We start from the raw sequence: 20,203 nt of genomic DNA, 5'->3' as shown, positions 1-20,203 counted from the left end.
TTCACTGACCCTTCACTTTACCAAGCATGATGTCTTTCTCCAGGGACTGGTCCCTTCTGATAATATGTCTGAAGTTTGAGAGATAAAGTCTCTCCATCCTGGCTTCTAAGGAGCATTCTGGCTGTGCTTCTTCCAATACACATTTGTTTGTTCTTCTAGCACTCATGGTACTTTTAATATTCTTCTCCAGTACTATAATTCAAACGCATTAATTCTTCTACAGTCTTCCTTATTCACCGTCCAACTTTCACATGCATATAAAGCTATGGAAACTACCATGACTTGGGTGAGTAGTATCTTAGTTCTCAAACTGATGTTTTTGCTCTTGAACACTTTTTTTTAAAGAGGCCTTTAGCAGATTTGCTTAATGTAATAAATGATTTCATTTCTTGGCTGCTGCTTCCCTGAGTGTTGATAGTGAATTCAAGCACAATGAAGTCTTTGACAACTTCAATCTTTTCTCCATTTATCATGAGGTTATTCATTGGTCCACTTGTGAGGAATCTTGTTTTCTTTACAGAGTTTCAACCCATCCTGAAAGCTGGATGGGTTGCAAATCTTCATCAGTAAATATTTAAGTCCTCTTTGATTTCAGCAAGCAAGGTTGTATCATCTGAATATCACAAGTTGTTAATGAGCTTTCCTCCAATCTTTATGCCATGTTCTTCTTCATATAGTCAAGCTCTTTGGATATTTGTTCAGCATACAGATTGAATAAATACGGTGAAAGAAAGCACACCTTTCCTAAATTTAAACCATTTGGTGTCCCCTTGTTCTGACAGCTACCTCTTGGTCTATATACAGGTTCCTCACAAGCACAATTAAGTATTCCAGAACCCTCATTCTCCACAGTGTTGTCCATAGCTTGTCATGATCCACACAATAGAAAGCCTTCACACAGTCAATGAAGTACAGGTAAACATCTTTCTGGTATTCTCTGCTTTCAGCCAAGGTCTATCTGAAGTTAGCAATGATATAACTTGTTCCATGTCCTTGTCTGAATCCAAATTAAACCTTTGGCAGTTTTCTGTCAATGTACTATTACAGCCTTTTCAAATTAGCTTTAGCAAAATGTTACTTGCATGTGATATTAATGATATTGCCCAATGATTTCTGCATTCTGTTCTGGGCATAAAAATCTTTTCCAATCAGTGGGCTAGGTAGCTGTCTTCCAAATTTCTTGGCATAGTGCCGCAGTTTCTTGAAATATTTCAATTTGTATTTCATCAATTCCCAGATCCTTGTTCTTTGCCAATACCTTCAATATACCTTAGACTGACTTTTTCCTCAGTACTATTGGCTCTTGATCATATGCTACCTCTTGAAATGGTTGAATTTGTACCATTTCTTTTTTGGTATAGTGACTCTGCGTATTCCTTCCATCTTCTTTTGATGCTTTCTGTATCATTCAATATTTTGCCTAATAGAATCCTTCAATATTTCAAGTCGAGGCTTGAATTTTTTTCTTCAGTTCTTTTAGCTTGACAACTGCTGAGCATGCTCTTCCCTTATGATTTTCTAACTTTGCATATTTTATTATAATATTTGACTCTGTCTTCTGGAGCTGACCTTAGAATTTTATGTTCAGTTATTTTACTTTCTCATTTCTTTCACTTGCTTTAGCTGGAGAACAAATTAGACTCTCTTCTGACATCCATTTTTGTCTTTTCCTTCTTTCTGGTCTTCTTAATGACCTTCTGCTTTCCCTCATATGATATTCTTGATGTCATCACAGCTCTTCTGGTCTTCGGTCATTAGAGTCTAATGTATCGAATCTGCTCTTGAGATAATCTCTAAATTAAGGTGAGACATGCTCAAGGTCATATTTTGGCTCTTGTGAACTTGTTTCAATTTTCTTCAGCTTGAGTCTGAACTTGCATATGTGCAATTCATGGTCTGCTCCACAGTCTGTCCCTGGCCTTGTTTTAGCTGCTGATATGATCTCTTCCCACAGGTGTAGTCATTTTGATTTCTGTATATGCCATCCGGTAAAGTCCATATGAATAGTTGTCTATTATGTTGTTTAAAATAGTTATTTGCAATGAAAATCATTGGTCTTGCAAAATTCTATCACTTGATTTCCAGCATCATTTTGATCATCAAGGTCATGTTTTCCAACTATTGATCCCTCCTCTTTGTTTCTAACTTTTAATCACCAGTAATTATCAATACATTCCTATTTCATATTTGATCAATTTCAGGCTGAATATGCTAGTAGGATTCTTCAATTTTATCATCACTGGTTTTAGTGGTTGGTGAATACATTTGAATAACTATGGTATTAAGTCTTCTGTATAGGTGTATGGACATTACCCTTTCAGAGACAGTGTTATATTTCAAGACAGATTTTGAAATGTTCTTTTTGATGATGAGTGTAATGCCATTCCTTTCTAATTTGTCATACAAGCAGAGTAAACCTTGTGACTGTCAGATTCAAAATAGCCAATAGTAGTCCATTTCACTTAATACTTGATATCTAGGATATCAATCTTTATATATTCCACTTCATTTTTCATAACTTTCAATTTTTCTAGATTCATACATTCCATGTTCCAATTATTAATGGATGTTTACAGCTGTTTCTCCTCATTTTGAGTTGTGCCACATCAGCAAATGAAGGTTCTGAAAGTTTTAATCCACTTGCGTCATCATAGTCAACTTTACTTTGAAGAGGCAGGTCTTCACCAGCCGTATTTTGAGAGCATTCCAATCTGAGGGGCTTACCTTCTGCTACTATATCTGACAATATTCTGGTGCTATTCAACATGTCTCAGTATTCTGGTGCTATCTGACTGTGTTCCACTGCTATTTACAAGGATTCAGAAGTAGTCCCCCTTGCCTTTTTCCTAGTCTGTGTTAGTCTGGAAGCTCAGTTGTAACCTATCCACATGGGTGTACCCTGCTGGTATTTAAAATACCAGTGGCATAGTTCCCAGCATCACAGCAATATGCAAGCCGCCATGGTATGACACTGACAGACAAGTGGTGGAACAATTCTATGTTGTTGTTAAGTGTCATCATATCAATCCTGTCTATGGTTTCTGAGGCTTTACATTTTCCTCTCATCTTTCTCCTGCATAGCAGCTGGCTGACTTAAACCACGGACCTTGTGGTTCTCAGTACAGTATTTATCTTTTGGATATTCTCCACACCTGAAGCAATCTTATAGGACAGAGTAAAGCTGCCTCATAGGGTTTCCAAGCTTGCAAATGTTTACAGAAGTACACTGCCACATCTTTCTCCTGTAGAGCAGCTGGTAGTTTCTAACCTTTTGCTAGCAGTTGAGTACTTAAACCATTTTACTACTAGGTCTCCTTTTCCTAAGTTAGGAAAAATAATTCAAATTAGTTTACCAAGAATTAATAACCTTATAAATCTTCAGAGCTTTCCAGCTCTAATCCTTCCCTATACTATAGTGATGGCAATTCAATCTGATTAAGGCAAATTTCTCATCATGCCCAGGGTCCAGTAAAAATGACTCAAGGGCTCAAGGGGAAGTTCCTGGCTCCCCTTGGGCATGTCAACAAGAGAAGAGGTCAGCGTGACTGTGGGACAAACCAGCCCTGTTTTCATAAAGTTTTATTAAAACATAGCCACATCATTTATGTGTTGTCTGTGGCTGTTTTCACATTTTAACAGCAGAGTTTAGTATTTACAAGAGACTGTATGGCTCACAAAGCCTAAATTATTTATTATCTGGCTCCTTATAAAGTCTGCTTACTTCGGAAGTAGAGCATCTATACTTTCGTGTCACACACTAATAATTTTATTAAAAGAAAGGGTTTCACTGCTTTAAGAAAAAGCTTGAAAATCACTGTCCTGCACAGGCTTGCTGCCTGGTCCCATCAGGTATTACATTAGATTGTCACAATGTGATGATTCTTCACATTCTCAGACCAGTTGCATCTTTGTGCAAACTGTTTCTTCCTGGCAAAATTTACCTTCTGATTTCAACTGACAAAACCATATATATCCTTCAGTGCTGATTTTAAATGCTAGCCTCCCTCATAAAGCATTTCCTACATCTTCCTGCAGGTTGTAATGACTTTTTCTACCCTGAACACCTTGGCATTTGCCATTCTGAGGCCAGTATCCAGTACAGTACCCAGCTTAGGTGTCCAGTGCATTTTTTCGTTTTGTTTTGCTAGTGTTTATTTCTTAAATTTTTAAAAATGTCATGCAGTCAAGACAGGTATAAATAATTTAGACCTGGTCTCTCGACCTTAGCACTACTGATCTTTTAGGTCGGGTAAGTTTTTGTTGTAGTAGGTTGTTGTGTGCATTGTAGGATATTTAGAAGCATTCCTGCCCTCTATCTACTAGAGGTTGACAACAACCTTTCCCCATCCAGTTGTGACAATTGAACATGTTCCCTAGTGGGATATACAGTAGTTATATTTTATGATTATAAAACCTAACTATAAAGTATATAAATTTTAGTTCCAAAGTCAAATTTAACAAAGATTCAACTCTAGCAAACTATAAACATACAATCTTTGAATAATCACATCTGACAGGATTACCATGGGTTTTTCTCTTCCCTCAGCTAGTTTCCTCTTTTTATGTATGTGTTTATTACGATCGATTTCTACATCACCATACACATTTGATACATCCTCAAGAAGAACCAGTGGAATTTGGCTTGGGGCATTAGGACCTATGGAAGGGGAAAACATCAATTATTTTTAAATGTAGCAAGGAAGAGAATACTTAATACCAGGAAGAAGTTCACTAAATTGAAAATATGGGTCATCAAAAACACATTTCTTTGATCCCAATTAGTTAAACAAACAAGTACATAAACAAAAGAAAAAGACTATGGGTATATGCAAAAACTAAGAAAGATTCTCTCTCACTGGTGGATTACAACTATTTTGTTCTTTGTACTAGTTCTTACTTAACTGCAAATATTTTACAATGATTATGAATTATCAATTTACAAAAAAATAACATCACAAAGTTACAGATAAAAGTATATTATGTTTACAAGTTCCAAACAAAATCTAAATATATGAAAGGTTAAAAGGCAGTTTATAAAAATGTGATCTTTGTTACACTAAAAGGATTATGGGTGATTTCACCCTCCTTAATTCTCAAACTTTTTAGCCTTCTAGAGTGTATATATAAAGGATAAGCACTGGACTGCTAACCACAAGGTTGGAGGTTCAAACCTACCAGCCAGTTCTTTGAAACCCTATATAGGGTTGCTATGAATTGGAACTGACTCGAAGACACTTAACATACATTCTAGGGTTAGGGTTGTTGTTGTTGTTAACTGTTGTTCAGTTGGCTCCAAATCACAGTGACCCTGTATGCAGTTTCCAAGGAGCAGCTGCTGGGTTTGAGCCCCCAACCTTGTGGTTAGTAGTCCAGGGCTTATCCTATAGCACCACACCAGGACTCCAGGGTTAGGATTAAGACACATATTCTTTCTCTCTCTCTCTCCATATATATATATATATATCTAGAAAACTAGGAAGTTCGAAAGCTAAAAAAGGTAAAATCACCCATAATTACGTATGTATATAATATTAATCTTTTTTGCTGGGGGGGCTAGTATATCTTTGTGAAATCTACTTCAACACTTTGTTATGTCTGTTGCTTTTTTTCAAATGAGAGGTATTTGATATCTGTATCTTTATAATACTACTACATCCTTAGATACAGAAGTTTTCAATGCAAATGTACTTACATAAAAGCTACTAACTAAAATATTAAAAACACTGGTACCATTCTGCAGATAATTGGATCCAAAATCATGGTTAAAATATTTTAATTATCCTCATCATGACCACTAAGGCTACTTTTAAAATCTCAGGTACTATTAAAATTCTTAAACCAACCTTGGAAGAGAGATGGCTGTATGCTGTTGACATACTGGAATGCATTCTTAAAGAAGACCAACATAGTAGAATAAACCACTTGGTTTTTATATTTTGCATGAGCTTCATTATCAAAGTTGTTCATGTATCTGCAGAGATCCTTCATTCTATGTAAAATATCACCATAGCTTCTGAAAGATGAAGGATGATAAAGCTAATTACTCTGGGTTTGTCAGAAAAAGGTAGAAAAGAAAAGTATTGCTAGAACTATTACCAAAAGAACCAATATTTTTACCAAATAAGAGCACAGTTCTTATTGTTAAGTGCTGTCGAGTCAGTTCTGACTTACAGAGACTGTTTAGGGTTTCCAAGGAGGAGCTGGTGGGTTTGGACCACTTACTTTGTGATTAACAGTCCTGTGCTTATCCTACAGAGGCACACCAGGGCTCCAAATAGAGCTCTGTTGTTGCTGTTGCTAAGTGCCTTTGAGTCAGTTGTGAATCATAGTGACCCTATATAGGACTTCCAAGGAGCAGCTGATGGGTTGAAACTGCCAACCTTATGATTAGCAGTAAAGTGCTGATACTAAAGTGACACACCAGGTGTCCAAAAGGTATATAAAAACTCTTTACTGTTGTATACCAGTTGCTATTGATTCCAACTCATGAAGGTCCTGTGTGTGGTGTAGTGGAACTGTGCTCCATGAGGTTTTCATGGCTGTGACCTTTGAGAATAACATCACCAGGTCTTTCTTTTGAAGAGCCTGAGTGAATCTGAACCACTAACCTTTTGGTTAATAGCTGAATGATTAACCATTTGTGCCATCCAGGAACTCCTATAGTCTACACATTGTTGTTGTTGTCAAGTGCCATTGAGTTGGTTCTGACCCAATATAGCGATCTTATATTGAGTTTCCAAGGAGTGTCTGGTGAATTTGAATGTCAACCTTGTACAGCAAACCAACCTTGTGGTCCAGTACTTATACTACAGCACCACACAAATGGCAAATTTCCCTTTCTGAATTAGGGTTGTGATTTCAACAAAGAATCATGACACAAACATGCCAAGGAGCTTCTCTTTTCTTTGAATTGCCAAGGAAAACTTCAAACTCAATAAACATCTTAAGAGCTCATACTTCAGTCAGTAATCTTATGATAAAGTGGAAAGCCACTTCAATGCTCTTCAGGTAAACACCAAGCATAATAATATTTGCCAAAGGAGAAGTATCAGATACATTATACACTTTAAAAAATGTTGTTTTTTTCTCTTTTTTTTTAAAAAAAAAGGACTCTGAGAATATGTAATCCAAAGATTTCATAGGTAATCTTAGCAATAAACAATTTTTTACCGTCTTCCTTTATCCATCTGCCATTCACATCTCATTCCAACAACATTCAAAATCTTAAACAATCTCTCCCAGGGGTCCACAATCTGGGATGATTTTTCAGTCAGTCCTTCTATGATGTACTTCTGAGAACTACGTTTGCTAGGTGACATTAAATCAGATGTATCTTGGGTACCTGTAATGACAGAAAAAAAGTTGCCTAAAATTAGCATTACTGATTACTCTTTATGTGGTACTTGATTAAAAACTTATATTTAATTTCCCATTCAAAAGACAGGAAAATAGAATTCCAAAAGGTTATATGCTTATATCTTGTTCAAGGGTGTACAGCTGGCTCATGGAACACTAGCATAAGGAAGTGAATTTTGAGCTGTGGTACACATATAAAGTTCCATGCATGGTTATAGCTCAGCAAAGCACAGTGTTTCAATTAAGGAGTTGAACTGATTCCAGAAAAGTCTCATCTCTTAACTGCAGTACAATATTCTAGGTGCCAAATTTTGGAAACACTATAAATTGGTATGTATCGAGAGGAGGATAATCAGAATGATGATTTCCAAACTGGCAATTTTACTAATTTTTATATAAATAAAATTTCAGATCATCCACACTTACCTTGATGTTGATTTTCTATCTGAGTAGACCTAGTGACGTAATTAATGTAAAATTCAGCTGCTTTGTTCAAGTACTTATATAGTAAATTGGCAGGCAATCGGACATCATGGTTATTAATTATTAAAGGAAGGACATCACAAACTGTTAAAGGAGAAAATAATAAAAAGTGATTAGGTTGTTTCTTTACCCTAAGGTTCTGTCAAAAACAAGATTTATTTCAGAGTTCATTTAATGTAGTAATATAGTATCTAAAATGTATTTGTTGTTGTGATGTGCCATTGAGTTGGTACCAACCCATAGCAACCCTGTACAGGGTTTCCAAGGAGTGGCTGGTGGGTTTGAACCACTGACCTTGTGGTTCAAACTGACCTTGCAGCGCATTATTCTGCAGCACTACACCAGGACTCCAATATATATAGATGTGGGGGGGGGAGTACCTTTGTGGCACATTTATTTAAAAATTGCTAGGCAGAAGGATACCAGTGGGTAGAGTCAATGAGGAAACACACAGGTAGATTCAACACTAGTGAGAAGGCTCTAGTTCTTAAATGGGGTGATATGTTCAGATGGCTGCTTATTATTACGCTTCATACTTATATATATGGTTATACATGCTGTTGTTGTGAAGTGCTGTTGAGTTGGTTCTGACCCATAGCGACCCTGTGGGTTTTCGAGGAGCAGCTGGTGAACTTGAACCACTGATCTTGCAGTTCAAACAGCTTTGTAGTCTGGCACATTAACCCACAGCGCCACACCAGGTTATATATGAGGGGGCTTTAAAAAGTTCATGGAAATATGGAACTAAAAGATAATGGGATTATTCTATGAACATTTTGAAGGCTCTTCATGTTTTTTCTGTATCAGTAATTACACAGCAAAAATTTAGAAGCTGTTAAACATTTTTTCTAGATGAAATAATTAAATAACATAAAGAATTCCTTTGCTTTCCGTAAACACAATTTTTCTTACCAAATAATTTTCGAAAGCAGTTAACAGGAGATTCTTGCTCTTCAATAGTTTCAGCCTCTAATAATGCCTCTCCAAGGCCAACCTGTTTCAAAATGAAATTAATAATTTTAAAATGTGTTAAAAATATGTCAGAATCCACATGTTAACTTAGGTGACAGGACAGGCAATACACAACAAGAGGGAGATTGGCAGAGGAAGATGAAGGTAGTTGGAGAACAGGGCAGAATGTAATAGCTAAAGTGAATCGAGGTAAATCCTGTTAACTGATGGTGCAAGGGATTGCAATCAGTGTAATGACACAAAGTGTACGATTTGTTGATGTAGAACCGGTGATCTGATCTGTAAACCTTCACTCAATTTACAGTCAAAAGCTTTAAGAAATATGTCAAAATTACATGAAAAAACAAGGAATTTTCTTAATTATTACATAGCTGTAAATTCAAATTTCCCTAAGAGATTAGACATTCTCGTGTTTTAAATTAGAAAATAAAGAATGCACCAGCACCATAACATAGTACAGAATTTCAAATTCTGTCTCCTCTAAACTAGCAAATTTTAAATGCTAAGAACTGTCTATGAAACTTCAGGAAGGCAAAAGAACTAGAGCTAGAATGATAACAGAAATTCAGAAATTTTTAAAGAAATGTGAACACTAACTTTATTCCCTACATCAATATACATTACTTAAATAAAACTTATCACTTTCACCCACCACTTGTCTGTCAGTTTGTTGTACTGTGGTGGCTTGTGAGCTGCTGTGATTCTGGAAGCTATGCCACCGGGTCACCCATGGTGAACAGGTTTCAGATGAGCTTCCAGATGAAGGCAGACTAGGAAGAAGGAGTGACTAACTACTTCTGAATATTTAGTCACTGAAAACCTTATGAATAGCAGAGAAACACTGTCAGATTCAGTGCTGGAAAATGAGCCCCTCAAGTTGGAAGGCACTCAAAATGCGACTGGGGAAGAGCCACCTCCTCAAAGCTGAGTTAACCGTGATGATGCAAATGGAGTAAAGCCCGTGGGAGAAAAGCATACGGGACCTTCATCTGCTGATGGGGTACAACTCAAAATGAAGAGAAACAGCTGTAAACATCCACTGAAAAATTGGAACATGGGATGTACGAAGTACGAATCTGGGAAAATTGGAAGTTGTCAAAAATGAAATGGAACGCATAAACATCGATATCTTAGGCATTAGTGAGCTGATATGGACTGGTATTGGCCATTTTGAATCTGACAACCACATGGTTTATTATGCCGGATCACAAATTAAAGAGGAATGGTGTTGCATTCATTGTCAAAAAGAACATATCCAGATCAGTCATGAGGTACAACGCTGTTTGTGATAGGATAATATCCATGTGCCTACAGGAAGTCCTGGTGTGGCCCTGTGGGCTAATGCGTCAGACTGCTAAGTTGTTTGAACTGCAAGGTCGGTGGTTCAAGCTTCTCAGAAACCCTATACAGGGTCACTATAGGTTGGAACCAACTTGACGGCACTTAACAACAACAACAACAGGGAAGCCCAGTTAATACCACTACTATTCAAGTTTATGTAACTAAAGACAGTGAAGATAAAATAGAAGAATTCTACCAACTTCTTCAATCTGAAATTGATCAAACACGCAATCAAGAAATATTGATCATTACTGGTGATTGGAATGCAAAGGTTGGGAGCAAAGATTAGTAGTTGGAAAATATGGCCTTGGTGATAGAAATGATTTTGGAGATCCCATGATAGAATTCTGCAAAATCAATGATTTGTTCATTTCAAATACCTTCTTTAGACAGCGTTTAAGATGGAATACACAGAAATCAAATTGACTACATCTGCGGAAAGAGACGATGGAAAAGCTCCATATCATCAATCAAAACAAGGCCAGGGACAGACTGTGGAACAGACCATCAATTAGTCATATGCAAATTCAAACTGAGGCTGAAGAAAATGAAAACAGGTCCACAAGAACCAAAATATGACCTTGAATATATCCCACCTGAATTTAGAGATCATCCGAAGAACAGATTTGATACATTAAAAACTAAAGACCAAAGACCAGAAGAGTTGTGGGATGACATCAAGAACATCATACATGAAGAGAGCAAAAAAGTCATTAAGAAGACAAGAGAGAAGGAAAAGGTCAAAATGGATGTCAGAAGATACACTGAAACTTGCTCTCCAGCATAGAGATACTAAAGCAAATAGAAGAAATGAGGAGGTCCAAGAGCTGAACAGAAAATTTCAAAAATCAGTGTTGAAAAGCAAAGATGTCAGCTTGAGGACTAAGGTGAGCCTGACCCAAGCCATGGTATTTTCAATAACCTCCTATGCATGTGAAACTTGGACAGTAAATAAGGAAGACTGTAAAAGAATTGACACATTTGAGTTACAGTGTTGGAGGAGAATATTGAAAGTGCCATGGGCTGCCAAAAGAACAAACAGATCCATGTTTGGAGAAGTGTAGCCAGAATGCTCCTTGGAGGCCAAGATGGCCAAACTTCATTTTTCATACTTTAGACATATTGTCAGGAGGGACCAGTCACTGGAGAAGGATATCATGTTTGGTAAGGTGGAGGGTCAGAGAAAAAGAGGAAGACCCCCAACGAGATGGATGCGCTTAAGCGTGGCAACAATAGTGAGGTTGGCCCAGGACTGGACAGTGTTTCGTTCTGCTGTGCATAAGGTTGCTATGAGTCGGCACCAACTTGATGGCACCTAACAACAAATCACTTTCAAGAATTTTCAGGAATCAGTGGTCATATTAGGCATCCTGGTATGGCGTTGGGGTTAATGCACTGCACTGCAAAGTCAGTTTGAACCACAAGGTCCACAGGTTATCAGTCAAGCACTAGCCTCTGTGCCACCAGGGCTCCTTTCACTTATGCCCTAGTATAGTAGAAAGTCTGCTCATCAAAATCCACCAAGATAGCTGCATTGTCTTCCTTGCACTCACACCTGGATGACTTGCGTCTTGCTGGAACAATGTGAAACATTACATAACCTATAAAATTAAGTCAGCGTAAGGACCAGGGAGTATACTGTTCTGAACAGTGGCACCTCAAAATTGATGTTTCTGGGAACCTCAGAAAGTTACATTATATGGAAATAGGGACTTTGCAGATATAATTAGTTAAGAGGAGATCATACTAGATTAGGGTGGGCCTAGCCTAGTCACTGGCATCATACGATGCAAGAAGAAAGATACACAAGGGAAAAGGCTATGGAGTTTATGACAATGATAGGAGTGCTACATCTAGGAGCCAAGGAATGTGAAAGATTGATGGTCAACACCAGAATCAAGAAAGAGACAAGCAAAGATTCCTCCCCAGAAGTTCCAGAGAGAGAGAGTATGGCCATGCTGACATCTTGATTTTATACTGCTAGCCTCCAGAACTGTGGGGAAATACAACCATTTGTGATACTTTGTTCTGGCAGTCTTCAGAAACTAAAACAGGGAGAGATGGAACAATTTACTTAGGATCAGATGTTAGAAAAAAAGGCAAGAGAAAGAACTACTAAGATTTTGAATTAATAAAAGCTATTGATTTGATCACTAACTAGAGAGTAGATACGGGGGTGACGAGAAAGGCGATATACAGTAAGAGGGAGGGCAGCACAACATGACCAATGGCAAAGAAAATCACTGGGAGGTGCACAAGAGTAAAGACAAAGGTAAATATTATACAAACAATCTTGTAATAGCAGCACTAACAAATAACATCTACATGTAGGTACATAGGTAAACATGCAAACTGAGTGGGAGAGCTAATGGGAATATACCCTGGAGTATATAGGTTTGACAGAGGATATTTCGTGTAGTGATTACAAATCGGGCTGCGAACCTTAAGGTAAGCAGTTCAAAACTACCAGCTGCTCCGTGAGAGAAAGATGAGGCGTTCTGCTCCCGTAAAGATTTACAGCCTCGGAAACCCTGTACAGGGTCACTAGGGGTTGGAAACGACTCCACGGCACTGATCAACAACAACGTTTCTACATACGTATTTTATGTGCTATAAATATATTTCCATACAATAAGCACCAGACTGTGAACCACAAGGTCCATGGTTCAAGTTGCTCTGTGGGAGACAGATGAGGCTTTCTCCTCCCGCAAAGACTCAAAGCCTCAAAAACCCTGCTCTGGGTCACTCTAAGTTGGAATCAATTCGACAGCACTTAACAATAACAATTCAAAGAGCATACAGGGTACAAAGTTCTGGAAAATGTCTTAGCTGTAACCAAACACCTTGAGGGAATGACTTACTGGGCTTAGGGATTTAGGACCACAGTCTCCGAGAACATTTAGGTCAATTGGAATAACAGGGTCCACAAAGGCAATATGCTTCATCCTACTTTGCAGCCTCGGACACCCTGTGCAGGGTCACTATGAGTTGGAACTCCATTTAACAACAACAACTTTAGTTGAGTAGCAACTGGGATCTTCAAAAGTGCGAGTGGCCATCTAAGATGTATTTAGAGCAAAGCAGAGTGAAGAAAATGAGAGACTCAAGGAAGGACCAGTGGACATGAACCACAATCACTACTACCTAGACACTAGAACTAGATGACCACTTGGGTCAGGAACACAACGGAAAGTTCTCAAAAGAGGGAGGAAAAAAAAAAGAACAAATTTAAAAGCATAAAGAGACCAGACTTACTGGTTTGATAGAGACTAGTGGAACCCTTGAGACTGTGGCCCTTAGACACGGTTCTAGTCTAGAAATGAATCCATCCCCAGGGATCAACTTTCAAACAAACAATAAACCAAAAACCAAATTTACTGCCAATAGATGGATTTCAATTCACAGTGACAGCCCCCCGCCCCATAGGACAGAGTAGAAGTGCCCCATAGAGTTTCCAAGGCTGTAAATCTTTACAGAAGCAGACTGCCACATCATTCTTCCATGGAGCAGCTAGTGGGTTTGAACTGGTGACCTTCTAATTAGCAGCTGAGATTGTGGTTTGTATAGACTATTAATCCAATGGACTTGTTTCTTCTGAGTCATTGGTTTCCCTCTTTGTTTTCCTTCTGGATGTATACATACCAATACTTGTAACTTACATGGCTGCTTGCAAGCTTTTATTACCCCAGACATTAGTCACCAATTTAGGATGTAGAACATAAACTGTATGTCCTATGTTACACAAGTGACTGAGTTGTCCCATGAGGCTATGGAAAGCAATCTTATGAGGCATTTGATTAAGTCTAAGAAGTATCCATGTTTGTGCCCCCTATATGTTTCATTTTACATATTAATATATATGGCATACATTTGCATATCGACACATCTATATATGCATATGTTGTTGTTAATGCCATCAAGTTGGTTCCAACCATAGTGACCCTGTACAGGGTTTCCAAGGAGCAGCCGGTGAATTTGAACCACCAACAGTGCAGTTCAAACTGACCTTGCGGTCCAGTGCATTATTCCACAGTACCACACAAGGACTCTATATATGTATGTGTGTGTGTATATATATATATATATATATATATATATATATATTTGTTTGTTTGTTAAGTGCCATCGAATTGGTTCTGACTCATAGTGACCCTATATAGGGGTTTTCTAGGAGCAGCTGGTAAGCTTGAACCACCAACTGTATATATAAACTTGCATGGGATTCCTGGATTGGCACTATGGGTTAATGCACTGGACTGCAAAGTCGCTTTGAACTGCAAGGCTGGTGGGTCAAGCTTATTAGCTGCTCCTTGGAAACCCTATACAGGGTCACTATGGGTCATAACCAAGTTGACGGCACTTAACAACAAAAACATACACTTGCATACATACTTATACACTAGTGTAACCACACTTCTAATGTTTAGTTGTTGCACAGTTGTATTATGCTACAGTATTTACCAAAAATGTCCTTTTTTTCTCGCAGACTTCTTACTGACGTCATTACTTTGATCAAACTATGCACACTTTACTCACTAATAAGACAACTTCAAATAGAAATATATAGTCATAGTTTAATAAAGATTTCTTGATTTAAGTTAATCTTATCCAATGCTCCTCAAATCTCTGCTTTAGTTATACTGGTGAAGCAATTTATGATCAATTTTAGTTTCTCTTGGAAAAAAAAGGAAAGGAACAAATCTTACCCCATGTTGCACCACTGTTTCAGGAAATCGTCTCAAAAGTAGAAGCAACATTTCTGATCGTTCCAATGTGTTGAAGCATTGTTCTGTGACCTTTAGTAACATTTCACACTGGACTCGACCAGGAAGAGTTTCAAATAAACCTGTACATAACATATTTCACTTTTAAAAGTTTTTGGAAAATAAAAATAACAGAAAGTACTGAGAAAAAGTTTAAGTAAGACAATATCATGTACAGAACAGTAAATACAATGTGAAGAATCAACGTTATTGGGTTTTACCCATAACCTGGCAGGCTTTTGGATCAGACAGTACTTGGCACAAGATATTTGCCAAATGATCATAAAACATTTGGAGATCTTATTGGTTACAGAAGGCAAGAATGATACTATGTGAAGGGTAACACCAATGTTTATTAAAAGTTAAGATAAAAAGCATATAGTTGCTTAAATTGAAATGACCCAAAACATCTCATTTGTTTTTATCCAAAATTAGAAATCTTTGGTCAGCTATAACAATGACTACAGAGAGAAGGTCATAAATTAATGAATCATAAATTAAAGAGGAAGGTCATTAAGTAATACGTTTCTCTCCTGTTTTGTAGCAATATGCCTAATCTATAGATATTTTCTGATTCTGTAAAACCTCTAAAAACATACATTCAGTTACCTCAGCTTACTGAAAAATCCACATCCTTTCAGGAAACTTAACGATTTCTAAGTAAATACTCAAGGGATCACTTGACATCATTTGTCAGGATTAGTTGCCAAGAATAAAATATACATATGGGCACAGATAGCACACATGTGACTTTTTGGTGAAATTACTGTATATAATTTGGTATTCCAGAAATGATAATATGTAGACCATTAAGCTGTCACTCCATTCTTACTTCTTAAAAATTGTGTTTGTTTATCTTGTGAATCATTCCTTAGTGCTGATGTAATAATGCTGATTTCTCTCCACACCACCGGCTGGTCTGGGAAATTCACAAACCTATTTTTAAGATGAATGCATCAAATTAAAACGTTAGAATTGCATATAAAAATAAGTAAAATTTATTCCAAGTTAATACTTAGGTGTCCCCAAACAAACCAATGTAAATATAACAAAAATAACATCCAACTAATTAAGAAAACTGAGGATACTTACTAAAGTCTTTAGAGGCTTTCAAAAGTGAGAAAATAAGTGACTATAATATATAAAGCACTTCTAAAAACCAACAAAATAAAACTACCTCAAAGAAAAAAACTGGCAAAAGCAAATTGTTGAAAAAATGCAAAAGCCAAAGATAACATTGGAAAAGATGCTCAACAGTACAAGTAATGCAAATCAAAGACTAATATTATCCAGTGTTGGCAAGGATGTGGATAAATGAACCCATCTTACACATTAGCACTAGAATGGAAATAGGAACAGTATATTTTGGAGAGCAATTTGACAGTATGGCCAATGCGCCAGACTGCAATGCCATTTGAACTGCAAGATTGGTGGTTCAATCTCACCAGCTGCTCCTTGGAAACTCTATACAGGGTCGCCATGGGTCGGAACCGACTCGACAGCACTTAACAACAACAATCAAAATTTTAAATGTGCATATCCTTTGACTATGAAAATCTATGTCTATGGATTTAGTCTCTTTATTGATATTCTGAATAAAATTTCAAATAGTTGGCAACTACCTACATATCCATCAATTAAAGAGTGGTTAGGGAATACAATACAGGTATGAAAAAGAACAAAGTAGATCTCTACAAACTGACAAGGAAAGGGGCCCATTAAATGTAATAAGTGAAGAGGAGGTCTGGTGATTAAAGCACTTGGATGCTAACCACTAGTTAATGGTCAAAGATGTGGCAGGTGGTTAAGTTTCATGGCCTTAGAAACTCTAGGGGGCAGTTCTCTGTCCTATAGGGTTGCTATGAGTTGGAATTGACTCCACCACAGTGAAGCAAGCAAGCTGGAGAATCAAATGAATACGATCCCATTTTCGTAAGCTCTCCCAAGGCCTATTTATACGTAGTGTGTGTTTATATACACGGAGTCCTGGGCACAATAGTGTGACCGCTAATTGAAAGGTTAGCGATTCCAGCTGGCTACTCTGTGTGATTGTACTGTCACATGGGATCATGATGAGTCAGAAATTCCTTCCATAGCACTTAACATATGCACTGGTGCTTCTAAAAGTTCGTGGAGACATGAAATTAAAGATAATGGAATTTTTCCAAGAACCTTGTGAATGTATGTATGTATGTTGTTGCTGTTAAGTGTAGTTGAGTCCATTCCGACTCAAAGCAACCCTGTACACAGTTTCTGAGGAGCAGCTGGTGGATTTGAACTGATGACCTTGTGGTTCACAGCCCAGTGCTGATCCTACAGACACACAAACCTTCACTCTGGTGTGTTTTTCTTTTTGTTGTTGTGGAGGGATTTTCACTTCTCATTCTCCATACTTCACTACTGTTGGCACTTTGACAATGAGTCTGTGTTACTTTTAGAATGAAAAGAACAGCAGCTAGGATGATGCACTTACAATGAGCCCATGCTATTTCTAAAATAAACAGAATAGTGTCTAGGATGAAGCACTTACAATGATCCAATGCCATTTCTAACATAGAACAGTGGCTGGGATGATGCCTATATACTAATACTACATAAGAATAAGCCTCTGCAGACGGCAGATTAACAATGAATGAAAGACCCACACTGGTTACTAGGCAGCTGGTAGCAGAGCTCTGCATGAACTTGCACAGACATACGGAGCAACACGAGCAACACGAGCAACACGGCGCGGGTCAAGAGCCTGACACTCACATGTCGTACAGCAGTCTCCCGGCGGTGGCCGTCCGCTCGGCGTTCCGCTCGATCGTGTACATCTCATACTGCAACACAGGGCAGGACGCAGGGCATTACCCTCCCCAGGGGGACTGGGGCCCAGAGGGCAGCACCCCGGGCCACGATGCGCAAAACTGGGGCCCAGACACCAAGGTTCCTCGGGAATGTAACTCCTGCTCTCTTGCAACCCCCTCGGTTCTCAGGGTTCAATGAGTTAATGTCAAAAAAGTAGCAGGCGCTCATCAATGGCTGCCATTATTATGAATGAAGGAGCAAATGGCGTTTTTCTATTGGCAACGGTGTGTAGTATTGGCCAGAGAACGTGACACCCTCCTCCAACTAACCCAACCAGACCGGACCTCTAGTGGGATCCACTGTCCCTAGGGTGTTGGGCTGGAGGACTTTGTGGGGAGTAGTCTTGAGGAAGGTATAGGAGAGATCGGGAAGGTAGGAAGTGGGAATGAGAAAAGAGCCGCCTGGGCAAGAGGCAACAGGATACCGAAGCGGCCGCAGGCAAGGGGCCCCGCAGCACCTGGGGCACAGGGTAGTGCTCAAGTTTCGACTCAGGCCACACGCACGGCCCTGACCTCACCTGGATGTTAAAGTCGGCCGGGTAGAGGCTGCGGGCCGTAATCAGCCAAGCCTTGGCCGCCCATAGGTCCTGCTGCTCCAACTCCCGGGCTCGTTGCACTAGAAACTCGCAGTCACCCTGGGCCGACATGATGCCAGAGATGGGGAACCTCCGCTTCAAGTCGCCGGACCTTCCGGCTCCCGAACACAGCCGCCGCGGGGGAGGCTACTGCGCATGTCTGAGGTCGCACAGATTATATACACACACACAGAGTGGATCGGGAAGGTATTTCCGGGATTTGTGAGACGCCTCCTGCGTTTAGCTCTCAGTTCTCGCCAGCCTCTACAGGCGAGGAGGGAGCTGGTGCTTTTGGAGCAACTCTTCCTGGTCACCTGCAAAACGTGGAGGAGTGGAGTTTTATACTCTTGGGAGCCCTCCAGTAAATCAGTGAGCATGCGCAGGAGCAAACAGTCACTACGTTTGCTTGTTCGGGCCCTGCCAGTCACCTTGTGCTTTGCAGTTTTCAGGAGTCACGAGCGAGAGGGCTAGTCCCCAGGGCAGGGGGTAGTCCCTAGGGCAGGGGATGGATATGTGGTCTCCTGGCTGTATCCTGAGGCTCATACCTGGCACCGGGTTGGAAAAGGCAGTGGGAACACTCCTGTGTGACTTCAGAGGATGGTCGACTAGGTGGCAAGAACACGCAAAGCTGCAGGTGTGCGCAGAACACAGAGGAAAATGATAATGCCTAGTGGTTTGTTTGGTGTTTTTAATCTTTCCTACTGTTGGTGATTCAAACCCCCAGGCCCTCCTGGGAAACCCTATATAGTGTCGCCATGAGCCAGAATTGGCAGAACTTAGCAGCAGCAACAAGTTGGAGCCCTGATGTGGTTCTTTAGGATAAGCACTGGACTGCTAACCAATAGGTTGGCAGTTCAAACCCACCAGTCGCTCCTGGGAAAATCTATACCGGGTTACTGTGAGTTGGAACCGACTGGCTGCACTTCACAACAAGAAGTAGATATAGGGAGTCCTGGATTCCAACCACAAGCTCATTGGTTCAAACCTACCAGCCTATCCTTGGAAAATCTATACAGGATGGATTTGTGTCTCAACCGACTCCACAGCATTTAGCAACAAGTATGTTCCAAGAAACTTTGGTGGCGCAAATGATTGAGCACTCAGAAGCTCAAGCCACCCGACGGCTTTTCTGAGAAAAAGACATGGGAATCTACTTCATAAATCTTGCTGTTGTTGTCAGGTGCCTTTCAGTCGTTCTGACACAAAGCGACCTCACGCCCAACAGAAGGAAACACTTTGCAGTCTGACAGCATCCTCAGTCATTGTTACACTTGAGCCTATTGCCTCTGCCACTATTAATCCATCTCCTTAGGGGTTTCCCTCTTCTTTCCTCTCCCTCCACATTACCCAGCTTGGTGTCCTTCTCTAGTGACTGGTCCCTCCTGATAATATCTCCGAAGTATGAGAGACAACTCTGGCCATCCTGGCTTCTAAAGAACATTCTGTCTGTACTTCTTCCAACACAGATTTGTTTGTTCTGGCAGTTCATCGTACTTTTCAATTTTCATCTCCAACAACATAACTCAAATTAATCAATTCTTCTACAGTCTTCTTTATTTATTGTCCAACTTTCATATGCATATGAGGTTATTAAAAATACCATGGCTTGGATCAAGCACACCTTGGTCTTCAAACTGAGCCTCTGCTCTTAAGCACTTTAAAGACATCTTGTACAGCAGATTTGCCTAATGAAATTCTCATTTGATTTCTTTCTTTTTTTAAATAAGATTTTTATTGTTGTTATGTGCTGTGGAGTGGGTTCTGACTCATAGCGACTCTGTACAGGGTTTCTGAGGCTGTAATCTTTATAGGAGCAGGAAGCCTCATCTTTCTCCTGCAGAACAGCTGGTAGTTTCAAACTGCT

General features: G+C 39.3%; 1 protein-coding gene across 1 annotated transcript in view; it reads right to left on the bottom strand.

Annotated features, from left to right (window-relative positions):
- INTS10 (integrator complex subunit 10) overlaps positions 1-18,455 on the bottom strand; it is a 46,002-nt gene extending 27,547 nt beyond the window's left edge. Inside the window, exons 1-9 of the mRNA XM_006859910.1 lie at positions 18,283-18,455; positions 17,670-17,737; positions 15,748-15,851; positions 14,859-14,998; positions 8,752-8,833; positions 7,783-7,923; positions 7,171-7,342; positions 5,844-6,013; positions 4,524-4,657 (exon numbers count right to left, since the gene is read on the bottom strand). Of these exons, the coding sequence (XP_006859972.1) occupies positions 4,524-4,657; positions 5,844-6,013; positions 7,171-7,342; positions 7,783-7,923; positions 8,752-8,833; positions 14,859-14,998; positions 15,748-15,851; positions 17,670-17,737; positions 18,283-18,411 (1,140 nt within the window). The 5' untranslated portion in view covers positions 18,412-18,455. The remainder of the gene's footprint in view (positions 1-4,523; positions 4,658-5,843; positions 6,014-7,170; positions 7,343-7,782; positions 7,924-8,751; positions 8,834-14,858; positions 14,999-15,747; positions 15,852-17,669; positions 17,738-18,282) is intronic.
- Positions 18,456-20,203: the final 1,748 nt, after the last annotated feature.

This window comes from Chrysochloris asiatica, unplaced genomic scaffold (assembly GCF_000296735.1).
Source record: "Chrysochloris asiatica unplaced genomic scaffold, ChrAsi1.0 scaffold00035, whole genome shotgun sequence".
Lineage (NCBI taxonomy): Eukaryota > Metazoa > Chordata > Mammalia > Afrosoricida > Chrysochloridae > Chrysochloris > Chrysochloris asiatica.
Note: the sequence above shows the minus strand (reverse complement) of the source record. Positions and strands in the feature narration are given on the sequence as shown.